General features: G+C 32.7%; 1 protein-coding gene across 4 annotated transcripts in view; it reads right to left on the bottom strand.

Annotated features, from left to right (window-relative positions):
* Nucleotides 1–23,721, bottom strand: part of LOC132721936 (stromal membrane-associated protein 1-like) — a 34,184-nt gene that overhangs the window by 7,721 nt on the left and 2,742 nt on the right. Inside the window, exons 5-12 of one of the 4 annotated variants that reach the window (XM_060706320.1) lie at nucleotides 19,087–19,152; nucleotides 16,932–17,091; nucleotides 13,318–13,362; nucleotides 10,165–10,274; nucleotides 8,350–8,488; nucleotides 7,920–8,030; nucleotides 3,468–3,577; nucleotides 1,898–2,089 (exon numbers count right to left, since the gene is read on the bottom strand). In XM_060706320.1, the coding sequence (XP_060562303.1) occupies nucleotides 1,898–2,089; nucleotides 3,468–3,577; nucleotides 7,920–8,030; nucleotides 8,350–8,488; nucleotides 10,165–10,274; nucleotides 13,318–13,362; nucleotides 16,932–17,091; nucleotides 19,087–19,152 (933 nt within the window). Of the gene's footprint in view, nucleotides 1–1,897; nucleotides 2,090–3,467; nucleotides 3,578–5,994; nucleotides 6,037–7,919; nucleotides 8,031–8,349; nucleotides 8,489–10,164; nucleotides 10,275–13,317; nucleotides 13,363–16,931; nucleotides 17,092–19,086; nucleotides 19,153–23,721 lie in introns of all 4 variants that reach the window. The other 3 variants (XM_060706322.1, XM_060706323.1, XM_060706321.1) reach the window with 3 other exon arrangements.

The following is a 23,721-nucleotide window of genomic DNA, read 5'->3' as shown; positions in this document are numbered from 1 at the left end:
TGGTCCGGACAAAAGAAAGCAATGGAAAAGTAATAAAGGGCAATAACTCTGTAATTACTTTAGATAGAGTTATGGTTCTTATGCACTGCACTTCCTCTCAATGTGCTTGACCATTGTATGAAGTTATATTGAATTCCAACCATTAGTCTTCAAGTTATGCTCCGGACAAAAAAAAAGAAGGCAATTGAAAAGCAACAAAGGGCAATAACTCTGTAATTACTTTAGATAGAGTTATGGTTCTTGTGCACTGCACTTCCCCTTATTGTGTTTGACAATTGTATGAAGTTGTTTTGAATTCCAACCAGTAGTTTTCAAGTTAAGCCACGGACAAGGAAAAGTAACAAAGGGCAATAACTCTGTAATTAGTCAAGATAGAGTTATGTTTCTTACGCACTGCACTCCCTCTCAATGTGCTTGACCATTGTATGTAGTTATATTGAATTCCAATCATTAGTCTTCAAGTTATGCTCCGGACAAGGAAAATGCAACGGACAAAAAAAAAGCAATGGAAAAGCAACAAAGGGCAATAACTCTGTAATTACTTTAGATAGAGTTATGGTTCTTGTGCACTGCACTTCCCCTTATTGTGTTTGACAATTCTATGAAGTTGTTTTGAATTCCAACCAGTAGTTTTCAAGTTATGCCCCGGACAAGGAAAAGTAACAAAGGGCAATAACTCTGTAATTAGTCAAGATAGAGTTATGGTTCTTGTGCACTGCACTTCCTCTCAATGTGCTTGACCATTGTATGTAGTTATATTGAATTCCAACCATTAGTTTTCAAGTTATGCTCCGGACAAGGAAAATGCAACGGACGTCTGGACCGACCGACCGACCGCCCGACCGACCGCCCGACCGACCAACCGACCGACCACCGGGTGACTCCTATATACCCCCCCAAACTTCGTTTTTGGGGGTATAATGAGTGCACATTGTATAAGGAAGGGTTGACTCAATATAATGCTATATGGACATAACAACGTTTAGGTTTATAATTATAAGACAGTCAAGGCTTTCCATAGTATGCACTTTGCCATGCCCTATTTCATCTCAATGTAGTTGTTATGTAGTAGCCCAAAACTGGCCAACTTTACCAATACATACTTTATGTTAATTTAGTTAAGATTTAGTACAGTATACATAGAAATTTCTTGTCATATAAATCTCTTAGCAAAACCTCTACAGTTAAAATTTCAAAAACAAAACTTGAAACTGAAGTGTCAGAATAAGATTTTTATCCTGAAGGTTTACCATGTTACCTGTATATTATTAGCAAGAAAATTACAATTTACATAAATTTTGTGACAAAATTGTCTGGGGTTTTTTTTGTTTGTTTTTTTTTAAACAAAAAACAAAGATTAAAAAAATCCATTCTTCCAAAAAGAAGTAACTTGGTGGAATTTTAAATAGAATTCGTAGGAGTTGTCTTTCATATCTTGCCGATATGTAAGTGAGTTCGTGAGTACTAAACCTTAACTAAACAACAGAAGACCTTCCTCTCTGGACTGATTACCCTTTTTGAAGTATGAAATGACAAAAGTCAATCAACCCAAGAAAACCTGACAAACATTCTTCCATTATCCGGTCAAAACTCTTCATGTACTGTACACTAACAAACAGACCAACCACAAAGATAAACAAAAATTGTGTTAATATCTTTAACAATAATGTTAATTAACAAACTTATTTGTTTTCACAAAAAGTCAAGAACTTGTTTCCTGTTTTTCTGCCATCATCATTCCATATTATGTCCTTGCACGAAAAACCTTAAAGAAGGCAATGCCACTATTACCATGGCAAATTATAGTCATAAATGTGTTCCCGATCAGACAACTCTGTAAAATAAAATCTATATTTTTTGTCAAGATTTTAATAAGATAAGTCGATGGCTTACTCACCTGTTGAAACTGCATTTGCTGCATCTGAGGCTGTTGTTGTTGTTGTTGTCCGTACATTCCCATCTGGGCACCTGGCATTCCAATCATGCCTTGCTGCATTCCCATCTGTCCCTGAGGCATCGCACCCATAGAGCTCATACCAATCTGACCTTGTGGCATACCCATCATCCCCATCTGGTTACCATACATGCCCTGTGATAGAATACTTTGTTAAATTTCAGACTGGTAATTTCTTACTATAAATAATCAAATGAAATAGTTACATTGTAGTTATTATTGTGTTTTATCATAACAACCTTTCCACAAAAATTTAGGATTTTTTCAAGCAAAAAAGGGTTTTTTTTTTTTTTACATTTGGTCCTAAAAAAGCAAGAAATTTTACTGCTCAAATAGGAGCTCTTAAAGGGACTCCACTGAGGTTTTTTGACATGATGGAACTGAAAATACTTTTTCCAGATTAATGTACCATTTGATGTAGGTTTAGACTACTAATCTTTGTGCACAATTTTAGATCATTTGAGCATTTTGTTTTTCCAGAATAATTATTCAAATTGTAAAAAAATGACCCAAAATGAAGAGCATTTGAACGCTTTTCACTTAAATCGGGTTAAGAAAACCATAAAAATACGATTTTCAATTTATTTCAAAGTAAATTTCTTTATTATCTTTGCATATATTTCTGTTTAAAGTTCCCCAGCTCATTTATGTTAGAAATTCAAATGTTATGTTTTAAGGATTTTAAACCTCAGTGGAGTCCCTTTAATCCTTCAGTACAAGAAATGTTTATATCATTTCATTTATAGTGTTATATGTAATTAGAAGATACAAGAGGGATCATCTAAGTAAGGAAGGAAAACTGATACTATTAATTTGAATATCCAATAACCATTTACAATGATAATGTGAAAGAAGCAAGTAAAAGTTAACAATTATACATGAATGTTATGTACTATAATGTATTATATTTAAATTTGATTTATGACTATATGATGTCAGGGCCAAAACACCATTTTTGGGGAAGGGGCCTCAGCCTTTTTCTTGGTGAAAATATGCGTGATTTTGGCATACTTTGGGAAAAAAGGTCTCAAATTTAACACAAATTTTTAACAAGGTCTTCAAAATAGAAAAGCAAAAAGCACTGGGAAATACAAATAAGGCAGTAAAAGACCTTAATTCAACACCATCATTTAACTTTATTCTAAATTCTATGGGAAATTTCAAAAGACTGGGGGATTTTGAGGACCAAACTGGGGAAAAAAAGAGGCTAGTTTGGTTGGGGAAGTAGCCTATATTCGGCCTCTACAAAGAAGGGTTTTTTGGCCCTTGATGTACATACTATAAATACTAATATATAATGTAAAGTATGAGGGGGATGGCCAATACCCTCTTATAACTATAACAGTGTGATTAAATAGGGTTACTCAGCTGAGCCCTAAATAAACAAACAAACAAAAACAATTATACATGTCACTAGTCAGCATATACAACCTTTTTATCCAAATGACCCCACTGAGAAATTTATTTTACAACTTGTAATGTAGCATGAATAACCAAAGGGTTATAATCTTACCTGTTGCACATTCATCTGTGGCATTGTTTGTTGTTGTTGTTGTTGTTGGGGCTGCTGCATATTATACATTCCAGGACCCATCTGTTGTTGTTGTGGCATGTATACCCCACCTGAAATATACACCTTTCTGCTTTAATATCAAATATAATACAATTTATTATTTACTTATAAATGAAATATTGAGAAATGTAGATGAAATAAAATGCATATTTTCATTTTCAGTATTTCAGTATCTGTAAAAATTAATTTTTCATTGCAGTGAAACATATTTTCAGTATTTTCAATGGTGTCTTGCCAGACTACTTTTTTCTAAATCCGGTCAAAACAGAAAATTTAAAGGCAATTCTATCAAATAATAAGACTAATAAAGATAAAAGTATATAATAAACGGAAAATTCAAGTTTTTTTTCTCATTAATACAGGATTTACTTTCATCTTGTCGTATGAAAATTATCATATTTTACTCACAGCTACTGCCACTTATGAAACATTCATTTTCATTCCACTTGATGAATGTAAAATGCTGTATTTATAGAAAAAACTTGAATATTCTCTGTAACATTTACCATTACACTTTAAAGAAAATATCATCTTTCTGATAAATGTATTATACTTGTAGAGATTTTTAAAAATCACCTTTCACACCAAGAATTGATGGATTGAGGTTTATTTCCAAACAAGTTAAAACAAACAGGAATGATTTCAAGTCATTCATAACAATTCAAATTTATCTATCCATAAAAATCACAAAAAAGATACTCTGACTTCCTTTCAAATTTCATTGTAATTTAACCCATTTGTAAATAAATGTATTCTTTAAAAAAAAATTGTATCATAACAATTGAGCAAAACGATAAGTTGAAAACAAATTGGCTTGGTTGCAAGTTGTATTACAAAGGCTTAGCTGTTCACTAAAACTAATCAATCAGTAAACCTTATTACTCTGATAATACTCTCATTCTAATCAAGTTCAGACATACCGGTAAATAAAAACAAAAAATTCTTTTCGGTAAGGCTTTAAGTCAAAGGTGACATGCACACTTTCCAAATTACTCCAGGAGGAGGACCTCAAGACTTAGTGTGTCTTTGTATTTTTTCAAGAAAAGGAAGTTAATAGCTACTCAGATCAGAGGACTTGAATGTTTCATGCAAGATTTGAACCAACAACATTACAGGTTGAGCACAAGTCAATTAGCAGTTCAAAATGAAACAATAATGTTTTTTTTATATCAGAATATATTCAGAAAAACCCAACATCAGAATGAAGTTTAAAAACATTTATATCATGATGAGCATAGTGAACACCATAATGTAAGATTGTTTTTCTTCCACATACTTCTTTAATTATTTCACTATGACAAAGAATAAACAATTGAGGTCACCATGTTTCTTACAAGAGCCATCCATCATGTATGTCATTGGCCGCTATTAAAACTTTTGAATGTTAGCTGTGATACAAACTTGCCTATACCACCAGTATGGACCCAGGAGGGCCGGCTCATCTATGCAGTCTTACACGACTCTATACCATTAAAGAGGCAGATTGGCTCCTATCTAATTCAGTCATAAATGGACTCTACACCAATGGATGATTTTGATATTGAGATATTGAATTCTGACATATTATAAAGTATGTAACATAATTTAAACATGGAAAGGTTTATAGAGAAGTGTATAACTTTCATATTTAAGAACTTTTGTACTCATTATGCTGTTTTTTTTACAAAAAGCAAGACATTAGAATGCTGACTGAAAATTTAAATGTTGATGGCCTTGTTCTAATAAGCATTCTAATAAGAGTTTAATTTGAACTTCTTTGCATTTAACAGTTACCTTGAGCTGGGTAATTTTGTTTTTTTAACAAAAGATAATATTATGTTATTTATTTCCTTCTGTGACTTCGAATAAAGTTAATCTGACAAGAGGAGTTTTTTTGTGCACTTTTTTGTTGGTCAGTCTGTTGGCAAATTATAACAGAACATGTTCGTGTTACAAATCCTCTTGAATGCATGATAGATTAAATAAAATTTTGGTCAATTAGATGCAGCAGTTCTAATACAAATAAACAGATTTTTATGTACTCATTTACTAACTGAATAATTATCTCAACTATTTACTATTGCATCATGTACAGTATACTATAAATGTCAATTGAAGTGAACATTTTACAAGAAAACCCCATTATGATAATACCAGCATGGTCATGTTTTTTTAATGCATATAGTATTGATGGTCACCTGTATATAAAGGCCATTTTAGCTTAGTCCATTAAATTTGACGGACTACTACAAACAGGTTAGACTGTACTTTGGATCATATTCATGTATAGCAATAATAAATAAGAACAAAATAGTACAAAAAAGAAAGTTTTAAAACCAACTTTTGCAAACCAATGATTGAAGTTTTCTATAAAAAATTTAGATTTCAGATACATGCTACAACATCAAAGCTAAATGAATTTATGATTTATAAAAAAAGCTGAATGTTCAACTTTGTGCACAGAAGCCATGCTATAAGACAATCTTACCATGTGTATCGGGCAGTCTTGCATAGGTACTTAAGCCAAAGCCTAATAAAACATTAAATTTTCAGTCTGACAGCAGCAGCTACTGGTGCAGACCAACATATTTTTTCATGTTATTCTACATGCTTGGTACTGCAATGCATGACATGGTTAAAACTTGTGCTTGTATTTTATTCAATCATTTTATATTATAAGAATGCAACATGTCTGTTACCATTGTATGCACTGTCATAACCAAATAATTTCTTTTTACTTTAAAATTTTTCCTAAAAATGATGAATGGTTTAGAATTGATTGAAAGATGGACAAGTCGATTTCGAATTTTTAGTGGGATAAGGATTAACAAGCAAACTTGGCTCTTCAAACATTGGGAAGTGCTTCAACTTAAAAATGTTTTTCTCTTAATATTTCTAGAAACTGTATATATAATCAATTTTGTATGGATAATCCTAACCCATATGTCTCAAAGAAATGCCTGTACACAATTTCTTTAAATTAGTAGGGCAGTGTATTATATTCAAGACAGTTTTTATATGTTGTCATTGGTCAATCACCATTACATGAGTCAATCATTGAAATATATACTCAACATCATTAATTCCGAGTCATCACTTAACTCACGGTAATCGCATATTTTCATATTACCAGTGTTAAAATTGGTCAAAATTGACATATTTTATTCAAACACCTAAACAACAAAGTTTTTGTGCAAAATATTTTAAATCTATAGATTTTTACGTAAAACAGAACATTTTACAAACTTCTGCAAAAAGCATAAATAGTCCGTTAAATTTGTGCATACGTCTGAAACAATCATAATTTTCTAAATGTTCTTGTTTGTTGAAAAAGTAAATTTTGTGTTACAATGCAAAGATACTTTTAATATTTAAAATTATGCCAAACATGTAGAAATTTTAACTGAAGCAAGAAAAAACTGAAATAAAACACCATTACCGCGATTTTAAATGATGACATAATGTTTTCAAAATGGCTGGCATATGGTCTACGCTTGGCTCATTTGAACTTATTTTGACTAAATATATTGTTGATTCCTTGTGTCATACAGCAGAAAAAACCTGTATGTTACAGCTTAAGACAATATTTGTACCATAAGTTTTATGTGTTGTTTTCTTTCTTGTTTCAAAGCGTGAAGTACCGTGAACTAAGAGGAGGACAGTATATAGGTAATTCAGCAATTTGACAAAATGAGTATAATATCACTTTAAAGCTACCCACCCACACCTGGTGGTTTGTTCATTTCTGATTTAAAGTTACATTTTAATAGTTTTTCAGATAAAAATTACATCAGTCAATTGTGAAATATGGGTGAATATTTGAAAAGTTTATATTCTTGAAATCACTAGCAGCCATGTGTGGATGAGTAGCTTTAAATAAAATAAAATAAATTAACAGTACTGTTACCCACTAAAGCTATTTACACATAAATTTATCTAAATAAATAGCACTCATATCACATTACACTAAGCACATACAGAAGAAAATAAACAAGAGCATGTCTCTGTAAGACAGCCAGCTCGACTATTTTTAGTGCTTGACTGTAAGCAAAGGGGCATAACTTTCTAAAACTATAACTCAGAATTATGGGACCTATGCGCATCATATAAAATAATCACAGAGAACAAGCATGTTAAGTTCCAACCCATTCCCTTCAGAAGTTAAGAAATACCAACTTGCACCCAAAAACTTAACCAAAATTTGACGATGACAGCAATGGCGGGATAAATACATTAGCACTCCCTATAAATTATTGACTATTCATCGAAAAGTTGGAGCTAAAAACAAAAGAATAAAAAATAAAAATATCACAGCTTTCCCCTAAGCAACACATTCCCTATAAACTGAAAAAAGAAAGGATTAAACTAAAATATCCCTGGATGTGTTTGTAACCCATCACCTTAAACAAGTACCTGGTTCAGCATAAGCAAACATCATTGATGTCTGAAAAGGGTTAGTGTTGTAAGTAGAGGACATTACCCCACCCACTTCCTCGTAAAGTGAAGTATAGCTACACGTATTGGCTGCATTAAAGAAGACGTTGATTAAGGTTAGTAATTACTTGTACGATTTTCTCCAGTACATATTTAATAATCTTCTATTATTGTTAGTATGTTATAAGCATATCTAGAATACAAAGATAGTTTAACAAAATGAAAATATTTAACTTGGTAAAATTGTAACATACTCTATTGATGGACAGTACATTTCAGAATAAATCTATTTCCTATTTACTACTACACAAATTAGTATCACATTATCAAGCAAACAATTATAGAACAAAGGTTCGGAATGATTAACTGGGGATAACTAATTATATAAATAATTATAAGGGTCACCAACCTGGAACACCAAATTGTTGTTGTGTTTGTTGACTACCGCCGAATAACGCCATGATTGAATCTTTTGTTGATACATTCGAGGTTTTCTCTGTACTAGGAGTTTCACCGAATAAATTTGCTTCCAGACTGCCGTTTGATACCTTAAAACAAGTTAAATCTTCATTTTTTGTATAGCTTATTATAAAAGGTTAAGGATTTATGTCAGCAAAGCACCTGCAAATCTGTGAAAATCATTACCAGTTCACAGGTAACCTAACAAAAATGTAAACTTGCTATAATTACAACTATCATTAGGTCCTGTCTAGATAAATAAATAAATCAAAACCATTCTCAATGGTTAAACAAGATTTGACTGATCTTTCTTCACAAAAGAGACTGGCAGTCATCGAATTTAGCACTGGCCTTGTGGCCCACAGCCAGTGAAAATTAGTTCGGGCCAGTGTAAATTTTAAGAAAATGTAGTTAAATATATAGTAGAATAAATTTAAAACTGGGATTCGGGCCAGTAAATTCAAAATCTTAAATTTAATGACTGGACTGACTCACTGCTCCCAGTGAAACTTCAAGGGTTTAACTAAATATGATGTGACTTCGCCCTTCCTATATTATACTTTTTTATAGTACCAGTAATATAGTTATATATTTTGATATACATTTAGCACTATTTAGCAGGGGCAGCAAAATCAATTGTCTGTATTGTCATTGTCCGACAGTCTGTGTAAGGACAACTTTGACAATTGAGTTTTTTTCAAGAATCTGATTTATAAATAATCATAAAGACAAGTAAATAATGATAAAGATAAAACAAACAAATAGGTCAAAATTATGGAATTATTTTGTCACAACTGGTACTCAAAGGTTTAATGAATGTAAAGAAGAAATTACTCCAGAGTTATATCAAACAATTTTGCACAGAACATCCAGTCAAGAGTAAACACTAAACTGAGCAACAACTATTACATGTATTTCTAAACTGCTAAGATGGCATTATTTTTTTTCTCTGAAATATGACATGTTTACAACTGTAACCTATGAATTAATCTTTTTTATCATTTGATCCTTGTCACGACAAAACCAACATCGTGAGTTTGCGACCAGCATGGATCCAGACCAGACCAGATCCGCGCAGTCTGATCAGAATCCATCCTGTTTGCTATCAGTTTCTCTACTTGTAATAGGGTTGGTAAACGAACAGCATGGATCCTGATCAGACTGCGCGGATGCAGACATGCTGGTCGCAAACGCATTATGTTGGTTTTGTTGTGACGCGGTTCAAATCTACAGTGATGTATTTGTCTCTCATTCTGTTTTCATCTAGAAACATTCATCACAAATAATTAAACAGAAGAATTTGATCAGCCTTAAAATTCATAAACCCTTGGTATCATTACAGAATTTAAAATATCTATTTGTTACACAGCTTACGTATAAAATGAAACAAGGATAGGCCAATGACTTCCTACAGTAATAAGGATCTTGCACCATCATTATCAACCTGTTTTGAAAACAACAATGAAAAATAAAAAAGTCACGTAATGTTTGACATTTGAATATACATGTACATTCACCTTAGTGCACTGGAAATATGTTACTACCTTCAAAATACATTGGGACTGACTGGACTCTTTTTAACTGCTGACAATAACAAAATCTTCCCATGTGGTCAGTGCAAACCAAGCCTACTCTGGTCATGATTTGCACTGTTTGCTATTCAGTCAATACATTTATACACTTGATGATTTTGCCCAGATAAACAGATGGACAAAACCACTTATATTATTTATGGTAGTAAGAGTTTAATCTAGAGAAAGTTTACCTGTGCTGTATTGGTTTGTGTTGCTGGCTGACTAGATGAAGATGGGGTAGAACTACCCATAAAGTCGTCAAGTAAACTGCTAGAAGTATTTTCACTTGCTGTTGGGGCATCTATAAACAAATAAAAAGAATTCAGTTGTTTAGTTTTACAAGGTAAATGATCAAACTGCCTTTTAAATTACAGTATAAGAAAAGGTTGTTTTTGATTTGTTTGTTTGTGTTAAAAACAGCTTTGCAAATGTGTATGTAGCATCAGTCAAAGACCTACTTTTTCCATCATCGGAAACCCAAGGTTGATAAACATGTAATCAAGCCATGGGTAACATGAATTGATTTGATATACAGCAACAGGTGATATCTGGTGGATAATAAACTAAAAGCCTGTGTTATGTAAGAATTATCAAAGATGAAGAATTCACATACAAAATACATATAATGTAGTTGAAAAAGAAAACAAGACTTTACAAAGTTCAAAAAGGGTCGTATGTCAGTCGAAATTCATGTCAGAATCAAAAGTCTTGGATAAGGACATTTAGTTATGATCCCAAAGTATTAAATTTCAAGTGAACACTTTCAGTAGTTTTGAAGAGTTTCAGATTTTTCAAATAGTCAAGATAAATAAGCCTTAAACAGCTACTGTTGCTCCTATGTCAATACTCCTGAGCTGTTGTTTAAGTCATTCAAGTTAGTGTGGAACTATACTAAAACAAATACATGATTACTATTTTGTTATGAAACTAAAATAACTTAATATTATAAGATTAAGTGTTAAATCACAAACTCAGCCTGATATGGTTGCATGAAGAAAATCTGCCATCATGGGTACTCATTTCAATTTTGCCCAATACAAAATTAAGCAAAAAAAATACAAAGGGCAATAGCTCAACAAATATTCCAAAAGAATTATTTGAAAAGGGTTAAGTTTCTTTTGCAGTGCACTTTTTAACCACACATGAAAGTTAAGTTAAAATAGTTAAAGTTTATGCCCTAGTCCAATTGTGATACCGGTATACTGATGGAGGAATGTATGAACTGACATCCTTTAAATCTGTGAATTCATTAAAGTATATAAAAGGTCCATGACTCATCAAAAATAAACAAAAATCTGGAAAAAGGATGATAACTAAGAAAATTGTAGACTCAGTCTGATCGAGTCTGTACATGAGGGAAACTAAAAAGTGCAACATCTCTCACGCCCCCTAGCACTGGCTTGAGCAGTACTTAATTATCAACACTTAAACCTTGAAGGTACCAAAACTATATGCCCCTGTAGCCTGCTACATACATGTACAGGGTCAATATATTTTACACAAATATTGTAATGCTGTCATGAAGAAAATGAGGCCAAGCTGCATTCACAAACAAATAATGCAAACACAAAATGCAACCAATTGGCAGCATAAAAATGATATAATTGAAAATTATTAACAAAAACATATAAACATGTACATATCTTCTCAGTAAAACCATTCACACCACAAATTAACCCAAACTATTCATGCAACCAAACAAATTGAAAACATAAACAAAACTACACAAATAACATGCTCTTAAATAAAAGAAATCTGCCTTTGTAAACTATTTATTAAGTTTATAGCTCTATGTCAATTAAGAAATATCATCATAAATCCTGACTATTAATTGCATGTGAAATGTACAAAATAATATCAACTTTAAGTTAACTTTCTTCCTTATAAACAATTTATTACAATATTTTCATTTGGCAAAACATTCTGTCCTTCTTGTATTGTTTACAAGTCCCTGCAAACTCTAGCACATGCTCAGAAAAGATCTAAATTAATAAGGCCTTGATTACAAAGAAAAATCGTAACATGTACATATTTGTATTGAATTTAAGTTTGAGAAAAGGCCAGAGATATTTATTGTGTGGTTATCAACTGTATATATGAGCCGCATTAGGCAAAACCAACATAGTGCGTCTGCGACCAGCATGGATCCAGACCAGCCAGAGCATCTGCACAGTCTGATCAGGCTTCATGCTGTTCGCGTACCAACACTTACAAGTTGACAAACTTATAGCGAACAGCATGGATCCTGATCAGACTGGTCTCGATCCATGCTGGTCGCAAACCAATTATGTTGGTTTTGTCATGACGCGGCCCATATCAACATTAAGACTGTGCTATCTCAATCTCATTAAACTTATATCCTGTCACTCAACTAAGAGTAACAGAGTGAAAACGATGATCCGATTTTAATGATATTGGCGATATATTAAATTTGTAGTGATCAGATAACATTCTCTTGGGTTTTTGTGATGGACCCCAACTGAATACATTTGTTTTAAATTAATTCCAAGCACTAAGTACAATTAAAAGGTGTGAAAGTCGTTTAAATCAGACCAAACATTGGATTGGGACCAGACAATTAGGGTCGCTTGTCACATATGACAGGGTGTCATTTAATTCAGACCATTTATATAGGAAAATACGTTGGGAGTACTGAAACAAGGTCGGATAAGACAGGGAGTCGTTTAAATCAGGGGGTCGCTTAGGCAGTCTCGACTGTATAAGAATGTTGAATTTAAACTTTAATATTCATAATGTAAACTCAAGTAAGGGTGATGTACTGTATGCTTTAAATTACAGTTATGTAACTTTTCCTGCTGAGAACTGCTAATTTGTTTACGTCAAAACTTAAATGTTATGAACTTTACAATGCCATGATACATGACTAGGATAGCTCTTTGAGTTTATATCTACTGAGATCCTTCAAATTTACCAGAAAAACAGTTTACCAGACAAAATCTATTCCTGTCAAATAGTGCTTTATTTTTTATTCAAATGTCATCCCGTCTGAATGGCACATACACTTTCTATTTTGAAATAAATAACAACAGTAAATATTGTTGATTCAGTTCCTTATTTACCTACATGCCCTTTTGTTTACTTGTTAATGTCATTACTGGTCATTTCTTGAAAGATATGTTTCATAGAACATCTATGTAATTTAATACATATATACATGAATGCAAACAGAATAAAATGTTCCAGAACAAAATATTCTTAACGATGTTAATAGATTAATTTTTAACTTAAGCCTTTTTATATATATATTAAAACAGTTATTTCCCATCATGCTTTTAAAACATTCACCAACACCAGCACAAGGGTTTTAGAGATTTATAACTTACCTAATATAGTAGTTGTTGTATCAACTGTGGCTGGCTGACCAAACACTAAATAATATTTTTTTCTATTTAGTGACTCGATTCATAAATAACATTTTAACATGATCGAATCTTTTGAAAATTTATATTTATAAGTACACATATTTTAGACTGAAGAGAACAACCCCACTTCTATGATGTAACATATAGATGATATTGAATGAGTGTAGTTTAATACTAAATTTATTGAACGAGTTGAATAAAATCATATTATGCGAGCCTCTGGCGAGCATAATATTGTTTTATTCAACGAGTTCAATAAATTTAGTATTGAATCTACACGAATATAATATTCTTTTTATCACATTTATAAAATAAGAACAGTAAACTGTTAAAATGAGTAATTTTTCAACGACGCGTCTATAGTGTAACGCTAACATTAGCGCGCTTTAACGCTATGTTTATATATAGCGCAAATGACGTCACGTCAAAGTGTTATTACACTAGTGTAATATCGTTTTTATTAAATGGCTTTATTACACTCCTGCGCCGCGGTTTATGTGATAACTGTATTTATCATTATTTCATCTGTATCAGAAGCTTATTATAGTTACATCAGGTATAATTTGACTGAGTATTTACCTTGTTAAATGCTTCTGACATTCTGTACCAACACTAACAAATATTTTTGTCAACAAGTAATTGTCTATTTCTACTCTTAGCTTACTTGAAGAATCTGAAATGTCTGATTACCTGCCTTTTGTGTTAAATCTACGCAGTATAACATGACATGACTTAACAAACAAATATCTGTCATCTAGTAATCTCCCAACTCTCCGCAATTCAATCAGTGATTTTCAACATAATAGGGTTTAAATGCTGCATTTTAAAATCACGCAAATTTAAAAAAAAATCATGTTATTTAGCAAAATTAAGTTTACTATTTTGGTTTCTGCCTTATACATCTCTTTTATGAAAAATAAATGCAACAAACTGATAATATTCACTGTAAAATAATAAAGAATAAAAATTCTAACACTAAAACAGAAAATCTCAATTCTAAACACTACATGGAATAAACTTTACACTAAAATACAGTAGAACTTCTATGTGTCGAACTTCGATTAGTAGATTTTCATAATGAGCCAAAGTAAAATGAAAGTCCTGATTTTTTTTCAATGATAAATTCTCTTTATGAAATTGAAAAAACCTGTATAAGAGTCAAATATGTCGAATCTGTTAAAAGTGTTTACGATGTCAGTAAAGATTAATTCGCGAAGATTTTACCATAAATACCAGTAAGCCATCAAAGTCCATCAATTAAAAGGACACCTTCAATATGAAGATGTTTTTTTCATACTTTTTCTATCTGTGAAAATGATTGCCAATCAGCTTTTATAACAGTTGTGTGTACTACACAGCCTTTGTATGTGTTCCTTTGTGTAAGAATATGCTTTAATTGCTATTATTCTAATTGCCATAGTTTTATTTGAATACAAACAGTACAAATTATTTTTGTTCGAGATCTTCCAAGACCCAGTGTGGCATGATAATTAAATTTACATTGGTATAGTTATTGGCCTTTCATTTTGTTATGCCTTTTGTAACTCACTTATTAATGTTTACAGCTCAAATTTTTGTTATTTCATTGAGACCAATTTGACCGATTAATGAGACAAAGTCCTGATGCGTCAAAGTTTTTACGCAGGTCCCTTCAGCTGTGACTTACGGAAGTTCTACTGTAAACAAAAATCTTTTTTTTCTTTCCGTGATGGAAACGGATCAAACAAAAATCTAAATTACAGGGAAATAAAAAAGTTGCTAATGTTTAATACTATCTGGATATTACATAATGCTTTTTTTTCTATATAGTGCAATATTCAATTTAAATAACAGTTTTCTAAAAATTAACAGGAAGAATAGTAATTTCCTCACTTGAATACGTCATACAAATATCTCATATGTATTATTTTTTTTAACAAAAGTTCATGCAGTCTACAAGGAATCAAGTAATTGACAAATTTTATCATTCAACTTATAAAACAGTGCGTCCTTTACAAAAAAAAAAGAGTATAGATAGAGCTTTTATAATTTCAAACTAATATGAATTTTCACTACATAAAGAAATGCTTAACAGGAGTCTAAAGATATTCTAAACACAATAGATTTACACTAACTATAAAAAAAACTAGAAATGTGTCCATAGGACACGGATGCCCCCACACGCCACTGTTCTATCAATCTTATGACTCTAGGTAAAATATTTTTTGGACAAAAAATCAACAAAGGGCCATAATTCTGTTAAATTTGGTCGCAGCAAAAATTCTTTCCTTTACTAACATCTACACATTAAGGTTGTAAATCCCTGGAAGTTTAAGCAAAATCTGCCATCCGGTTTAAGAGGAATTACGTTCACAAAATTTCTACAAAGTATATAATGAAAAAATCAACAAAGGGCCATAATTCTGTTAAATTTGGTTGCAGCAAAAATTCCTTCCTTTACTGCCATCTACACATTAAGGTTGTTCATCCCTTGAAGTTTAAGCAAAATCTGCCATCCGGTTTAAAACTAGAAATGTGTCCATAGGACACGGATGCCCCCACACTCCACTGTTCTGTCAATCTTATGACTCTAGGTCAAATATTTTTTGGACTACATGTGCCACAAGTTGAAAACTAAAAATTGACAAAGGGCCATAATTCTGTTAAATTTGGTCGAAGCAAAAATTCCTTCCTTTACTACCATCTACACATTAAGGTTGTTAATCCCTGGAAGTTTAAGCAAAATCTGCCATCCGGTTTAAGAGGAGTTGCGTTCACAAAATTTCTACATAGTATATAATGAAAAAATCAACAAAGGGCCATAATTCTGTTAAATTTGGTCGCAGCAAAAATTCCTTCCTTTACTACCATCTACACATTAAGGTTGTTCATCCCTGTAAGTTTAAGCAAAATCTGCCAACTGGTTTAAGAGGAGTTGCGTTCACAAAATTTCTACATAGTATATAGTGAAAAAATCAACAAAGGGCCATAATTCTGTTAAATTTGGTCGCAGCCAGGGCTTTTTTTCACAAGTTTGGGAAGCAGCCCAGCCCTTAATTTTGGGGAAAAATTACATGGTATATTTGCAAAAGGGGAAGAAAAAACTTGATGTAAATTCAATATTTGGGGAAAACTGCATGATTTTAAAGAAATTTTCTTTGGGGAAGCAGCCCTATACCGGCCCCTGTAATAGAGGGTAAAAAGGCCCTGGCAGCGAAAATTCCTTCCTTTACTACCATCTACACATTAAGGTTGTTCATCCCTGTAAGTTTAAGCAAAATCTGCCATCCGGTTTAAGAGGAGTTGCGTTCACAAGATTTCGGGACGTACGGACGGACGGACGGACGGACTGACTGACGGATTGACGGACGGACAAGTGCAACGCTATATGCTCCCACATTGTGGGGGCATAAAAATCAAAAGGACAATGCTTTGAGTGACCACTTTGTCCAGATTTACTATGAACTAAAAGAACAAGAAACCCAGTGAACATGTTAAGTTTTATACTAATAACTAAGTCGGAAATGATGTAATCATTACGTAACAATAAAAGCATAACAAAAACCCCTTGGCGAGGAATTTTAAGGAAACATTACCTAAGCCTATTAAATCTCCTGTGGTTGAACTCTTTGGAGGTGGAGGAGGAGCAGATTGCTGTGGTGTACTGGCTTGTTTCGAGTTGTTCTGTACTGGTTTAGGATTAGCTGGTTTACTAGAATGTGTTGCCATTTGTGGTTCAGAATTTACTCTTGGTACCTGTGTTAATAAATGAGCCGTGTCATGACAAAACCAACATAGTGGGTTTGCGACCAGCATGGATCCAGACCAGCCTTCGCATCCGCGCAATCTGATCAGGATCCATGCTGTTCGCTATCAGTTCCTCTACTTGATATAGGGTTTGTAAGCAAACAGCATGGATCCTGATCAGACTGCGCGGATGAGCAGGCTGGTCTGGATCCATGCTGGTCGCAAACACATTATGTTGGTTTTGTTGTGACGCGGCTCAAATACTCTGCTCACAGCTAATTGGCATTTGAATGCAAACATTATCATATCTACATAAAATCATTTTGAAGTTTCTTTCATAACATCAAAACTTGTAATGTTACATCAGTAATTTTCAATTTCAATATTTATTAGATTAGATCAGTATTTTATAATTCATGCAGTGTTCAATCTAGAGCGCGCCATTGACCCCCTGAAAAGACCGCCGGCGCAAAACAAATTCAACTGTGGGCCCAACGGGCGCACTAGTAGAAAATGCCATTAATGATCTTAAACCTGATTAAATGCCATTAATGATCTTAAACCTGATTAAGTACATAAAAAGTTTCTTGTGAATAATATTAATAAATACTGAATTCAAAACTGAAGTTTGTATAGAAAAACAAGAGCATGTTGGTAAGATTTTAAAACCTTGATCGCTACGCTCTCTCGGTCCGGCTCTGTAAATACTATGCAGACCGTTCTTCGTACCGTAACTATTACTTACTTTTATAAACAAAACAAATCGTCACAGATAATCCAATACGTGCGTGTAGTTATAGTTTTTTAACGGTCAAAACAAATTAATATGCAATAACTTTCCCGAGGAAAAAAAAACTTTATATTTGTGGAAAAGTGCGAGTTAATTATAGATGTGTGCATAAATTATTACGAACACGCCTTCAACCAATTAAAAAAGTCTTAAAGATGGAGCTAATCAAACACGATTGGCTAGGGAGTGTCTGACAATTGAGTAAATAAACTTTGATTGGTCTTTGGCTGGTCGGCGCTAAAACATTGTGCATATCATTAATCAATACAGACATCTTAAGCGTGACGTTAGAACTGCTGCCCTGACAAAAGATCAAAGGTACCGGTATATATGTCAATATACATTGTCTTAGCAACTGTTGACACTTTGTTTTTAGCTTGGATATACAGAGAAGGGTAAATGTTTTTAGCGACTATTGTAAGTTTATAAGCTAATTGCAAACTATGATTGTCCTTTATATATCGGGCGCTGATTAAAAAACTGAACACTGTTATCAAAAATCCCTGGTAACATTTAAATAAGATTCATAATTATGTTTCTTTGAACATTATGTCATTGTTTCTTTACCAATAATTTCTTAAAATTGAGTCTGCATCAACGCTAACAGAACTCTCGAAAAAGGTCCAAAGAATGTCATTTTTTAAGTTGAGTGGATTGTTATGGAATTTTGCAACCGTCTATATTTGGTGCGTGAACAAGTAACTTAAAAAGATACAATACCTTATTTGAATTTGATGTTCATTTTAAGTGTTGGCCCCCTTTTTTTCAAATGACCCCCTTTTAAAAAGTTTATGGGCCCGAAGGGCCCCCTGGAAATTTGTTCTAGATTGAACACTGATTCATGTATAATTATTTGTTTAGGCTTTTAGAAATACTGATATTTCATTGTGATTAAAGCTTTTCTGGCAAAGGGAGCACTCAGATGCCCCTGTCAATTATCTTAGGTACATCATAACGTTCCGTATCCCTGAAGTTCAGATCCTCAAATGTATTATGATCATGGACCTATGCCGAGTCAGAGTGTAATTTCCATGGAAATAAACAACACAAAAATACCCAGAACAGTGCATAATATAATAATATCACAGGTGAGGGGCTATATTATCATAATATTCAATTTCCTTTAACACCATGACTGTGATTTCAATTTAAACCAACAATAAGATATTTTAATTTTAACTATTAAACAAACCCTATCAGCCCGGCAAACTTACAGAACTCAAGGTTATATGTCCTGATTTTGGCTTGGCCTTCTTTTTGTCTTTGTCATCTTCCAATAACTAGAATGAAAACAAAAACTTTGTCAGTTTGTTATACACTTAACAGTACCAATATGCTGGTACAATGGCATTTCTTCCAACTGTTAATGAATACTGTTTGGTTCCTAACATATACATGTATTTTCTATCAAGACAGGCCTCTAAACTCCCATGAATGAAACTGGTATCCAGCTTCTTCTGGTCTAATAAGTGATATACAATATATACATATAATATAGAATATGTGTTAGTAACAAAGTTAAACACTGTCAACAAAACTCATTATAGTTAGAAATAGCTAAAGTTAGTATAGGAAAGCATGTAATTGATTTTGTTAAAAATATGACAATAATTATATTAGTAATGATTAAGATAAGAGTACTTCTGCAATGTTAGAAGATTATGTTCTTATTATACTGTAAATTTGTATTAATTTGTCAGTAAATTTGAGCCGCGTCATGACAAAACCAACATAATGGGTTTGCGACCAGCATGGATCCAGACCAGCCTGCGCCTCCACGCAGTCTGATCAGGATCCATGCTGTTCGCTGACAGACCCTTAAACAAGTAGAGAAACTGATAGCGAACAGCATGGATCCTGATCAGACTGCAAGGAGGGGCAGACTGGTCTTTGCAAACCCACTATGTTGGTTTTGTCGTGACGCAGCTCATTTGTGTGAATCAGTTAAATCCATACAAAACAGATCAACTCAGGGTGATTTACTGGTTTGTGATTTCTGAGATAACCAGAGAAATGAACATACATGTACATCACCATTTCTACAATATATTCAGTGTTACCTGTGCCATAACAGTCACACAAATGTTACAAGCATCTGTATCAGAACAAGGCTCACACAAGCATATATAATTATAGTATAACTTTCTTTATACATTATTATTGTCAAAATAACCATTACAAAAATCAAGCAATGTGCATATAACCTTTACCCTTAAAGCTCTGCAGAACAAAAGATTATTTTTATTTTAGTTCAGTAGACAAGCATTAGATTAAAAGCAGATATTAAGTAAGCTTCCAAAATGACGGAATTAAAATTAAAGTTTAACAAGAAACATGGCAATGCCATGAAACCAGGTTTTCAATTATTTCACCATTGTAGATAAATATGTTGTAGTTGAAATACAAATACAAGCAACAAATTGTAACTATGTGCAATGTAAATCATGAATAATGTAGGAGGAATTGCACACAGAAGAAAAATTCACTATATATATTCTTTAAAAGGAAAAAAAACAAAGGGCCATAATTAGGTCAAAAACTATCCAATCACAAAACCCCGACAATATGCACCAGGGCACTTGATGACAAGGCTTCTGTGAAAGTTTGAACAAAATCCGTTGAGAATTGTAGGAGGAGTTGCGCACAGATGAAATTGTTCACTATATATTCTGTATAAGGAAATAAAAACAAAGGGCCATAATTAGGTCAAATATTATACAATCACAAAACGCTGACAATATGCCCCAGGGCACTTGATGACAAAGCTTTTGTGAAAGTTTGGTAAAAATCCGTTAAGAAATGTAGGAGTTGCGCACAGAAGAAATTGTTCACTATATATATTTTTTAAAAGGAAAAAAAACAAAGGGCCATAATTAGGTCAAACATTAACCAATCAGAAAACCCCGACAATATGGGCCAGGGCACTTGATGACAAAGGTTCTGTGAAAGTTTGGTCAAAATACGTTGAGAAATGTAGGAGGAGTTGCATACAGAAGAAATTGTTAACTATATATTCTGTATAAGGAAAAAAAACAAAGGGCCATAATTAGGTCAAATATTATCTAATCACAAAACTCCGACAATATGCGCCAGGGCACTTGATGACAAAGGTTCTGTGAAAGTTTGGTCAAAATACGTTGAGAAATGTAGGAGGAGTTGCATACAGAAGAAATTTTTAACTATATATTCTGTATAAGGAAAAAAAACAAAGGGCCATAATTAGGTCAAATATTATCTAATCACAAAACTCCGACAATATGCGCCAGGGCACTTAATGACAAAGGTTCTGTGAAAGTTTGGTCAAAATCTGTTGAGAAATGTAGGAGGAGTTGCGCACAGAAGAAATTTGTTACGCCCGCCCGCCCATCCGCCCGCCGACATACCTCAATCTAATAACCAGTTTTTTCCTTCGGAAAACCTGGTTAAAAATCACAACCTAAATAACCAATTTATTTTGATTCAAAAAAATAACTGCTCAGGCATATGAAGCCTTTGTTGTCTATTCCTATACTCATCAAAACTTCAAATCTGTGTTAAATAGCCAATAAACTCAGCTGAGACCAATAATATTTCTTATACAACAAATAAAGAGTTGGTTATATCATAATGTGTGAATTATATTCTTAATCAAGAACTATAAACCTCCACCAGCTTTTAATTTATATACACAGCAGCATCATATAATAGAAAAAATCTAAAATATATCAGAAGGAAATTTTTTATGTGAGATGGTTTTGCCTTCCTTTAAAGCTTGAATAGTCCATTAAAAAATCATAAGATTGCATTATCAAAATTTTTATACAAAAAAGCTACCAACTATAGAACCCTGTTGGATTTAAAATTATTTAAACCATAGTTGCCATTTAACACGTCTCCCAGCCCTGCCTAAAACCTTTTTGAAAATTTGTTTCCTGAAATTTACAGGTTGAAACAACCAAAATAGTGCTAGAAAACCGATTACCATTTATGTAAGCTAATAAACAAAATAATTCCATGCCTTATTCTGATCAAGTGAATTAATCATATAATATAAATAACCTAAATTGGGGCTCATGCACTTGATAATCAAATGTGTAATAAAAAATAATGCACATAAAGAACCTCCTTGCCTTAACACTAGCTACAAGAAAAACAAGACTATATATTTCAAGGTCATCCTTTAATCAGTTAGACATTCTATATTCACACATAAATTACTACATGTATTACTGAATATTTTCTGTTATTGTAATAATTTCTATATCTATATGCTTATTTTGCAATGATCTTTCCGCATTTATAATGCATAATAAAATCATTGTATTAAATAGTACATTATAATGTTTACAATGTATATAATGTATGATAAAACGGAACCATGAAAAACAGAGCTCTCCCTCAAAGTGAAGATAAACTTGCTTAATTAATTAAACATTGTTCATCTTCATTTCATAAATAAATGAGAAATCTAAATGTTAGTATGACTAAAACTGATACATAAAAATACAGGCCACCCTGTGTTGTAAGACCTGTCATTATAACATGTGATCTTTCACACAGGTTTGACTGTATATAAGGATGACCTAACATAGAACTACAGCCATTAAACAGACAGATGGGTCATTCATAGGGTCTCACCTGAAATTGCAGCTGTAAGGATAAAGCTGATGTATACACTATGCTAAACACATACATCTAACATATGAACATAGTTAAACTTAACTTCAAGCCAGGGGGAACCTAATTCAATCACATTTTATCTTTGTAACTTCTGGCTAAGCATTGTCTATGCAGGATAACTTTACATTCAAGAGTAAAAGCTATACCTAATATATAAATAACTGATGTTCAAATCTAAAACTAGAAATGTGCCAATAGGACAAGCATGCCCCCGCCATATTATATTTATATCCCAAAGCACAATGTTAATATGGGTAATGCAGTTAACACACCCTCTGATCCTGGTGAATACATCATTATCAGCCAAAGGAAAGTGGTCAAAAACAACTTGACCTTCGACCTCCAAGTACAGCCATGAGTCTTGCATATTACACCTCTAACCTATGCCAAATATTTCTACAATCCATCAAGTAATGACAAAGGTATATGACATACAAGAATTAACCTCTGACCTCCTAATATTACCTTGACCTTAAAACTGTGAACTTGCATGCAATTCATCATCTTATTATGATGATCATGCATACCAGTTTTGTTTTATTAAAATCCCATCATAAAGGCAGCTGTTAAAGACCAGACATAAATTCATATGAATTTAATACTACATGACAAAACGTTAATTTCAAGCCCTTGCTGTGACCTTTATCCTTGACCTCTGTCTTGCAGAAGACACATTGTCTAATTATGGTGGTCTTTGTATCAATTTAATTAAATTCCAGCATGCATGAAACAGTTATATTCCGGACAAAAACTTCAACTTCTTTTGGATTATATAAAAAATACACCAATCACCTGATGAGATCTTGACATGTTAGCTAGGAACCTTTGGTCTTGCACAGGAAACATTGTCTACTTATGGTGACAATTGCATCGGTGAGTTTATTTTGAAAACACAACATGGATGCAGAAGTTATGAACCAAACATTAATAGTTATACCCTTTTTTTATGACACTCAAAGGCAACACTTTATCCACCCCCAACCCCATTTTATGGCGGGGGCATAAAAATGCTTCCAACATAGACTGAAACTTGATGGATTATTAATAAGCATAAATTATATTTTAATATAAATACTAATTTTGCTTTATTGTTATAATATAGGGCAATTATATAAATAATCGAGTTGCAAATTATATATTTCTTACAAAGTGTCTTGTTTTTATTTTTATTTATAAGTTGGTTATCAACA

Source organism: Ruditapes philippinarum, unplaced genomic scaffold (genome assembly GCF_026571515.1).
Source record: "Ruditapes philippinarum isolate M1 unplaced genomic scaffold, ASM2657151v2 ctg48_1_1_1_1, whole genome shotgun sequence".
Classification (NCBI taxonomy): Eukaryota; Metazoa; Mollusca; class Bivalvia; order Venerida; family Veneridae; genus Ruditapes; species Ruditapes philippinarum.
Note: the sequence above shows the minus strand (reverse complement) of the source record. Positions and strands in the feature narration are given on the sequence as shown.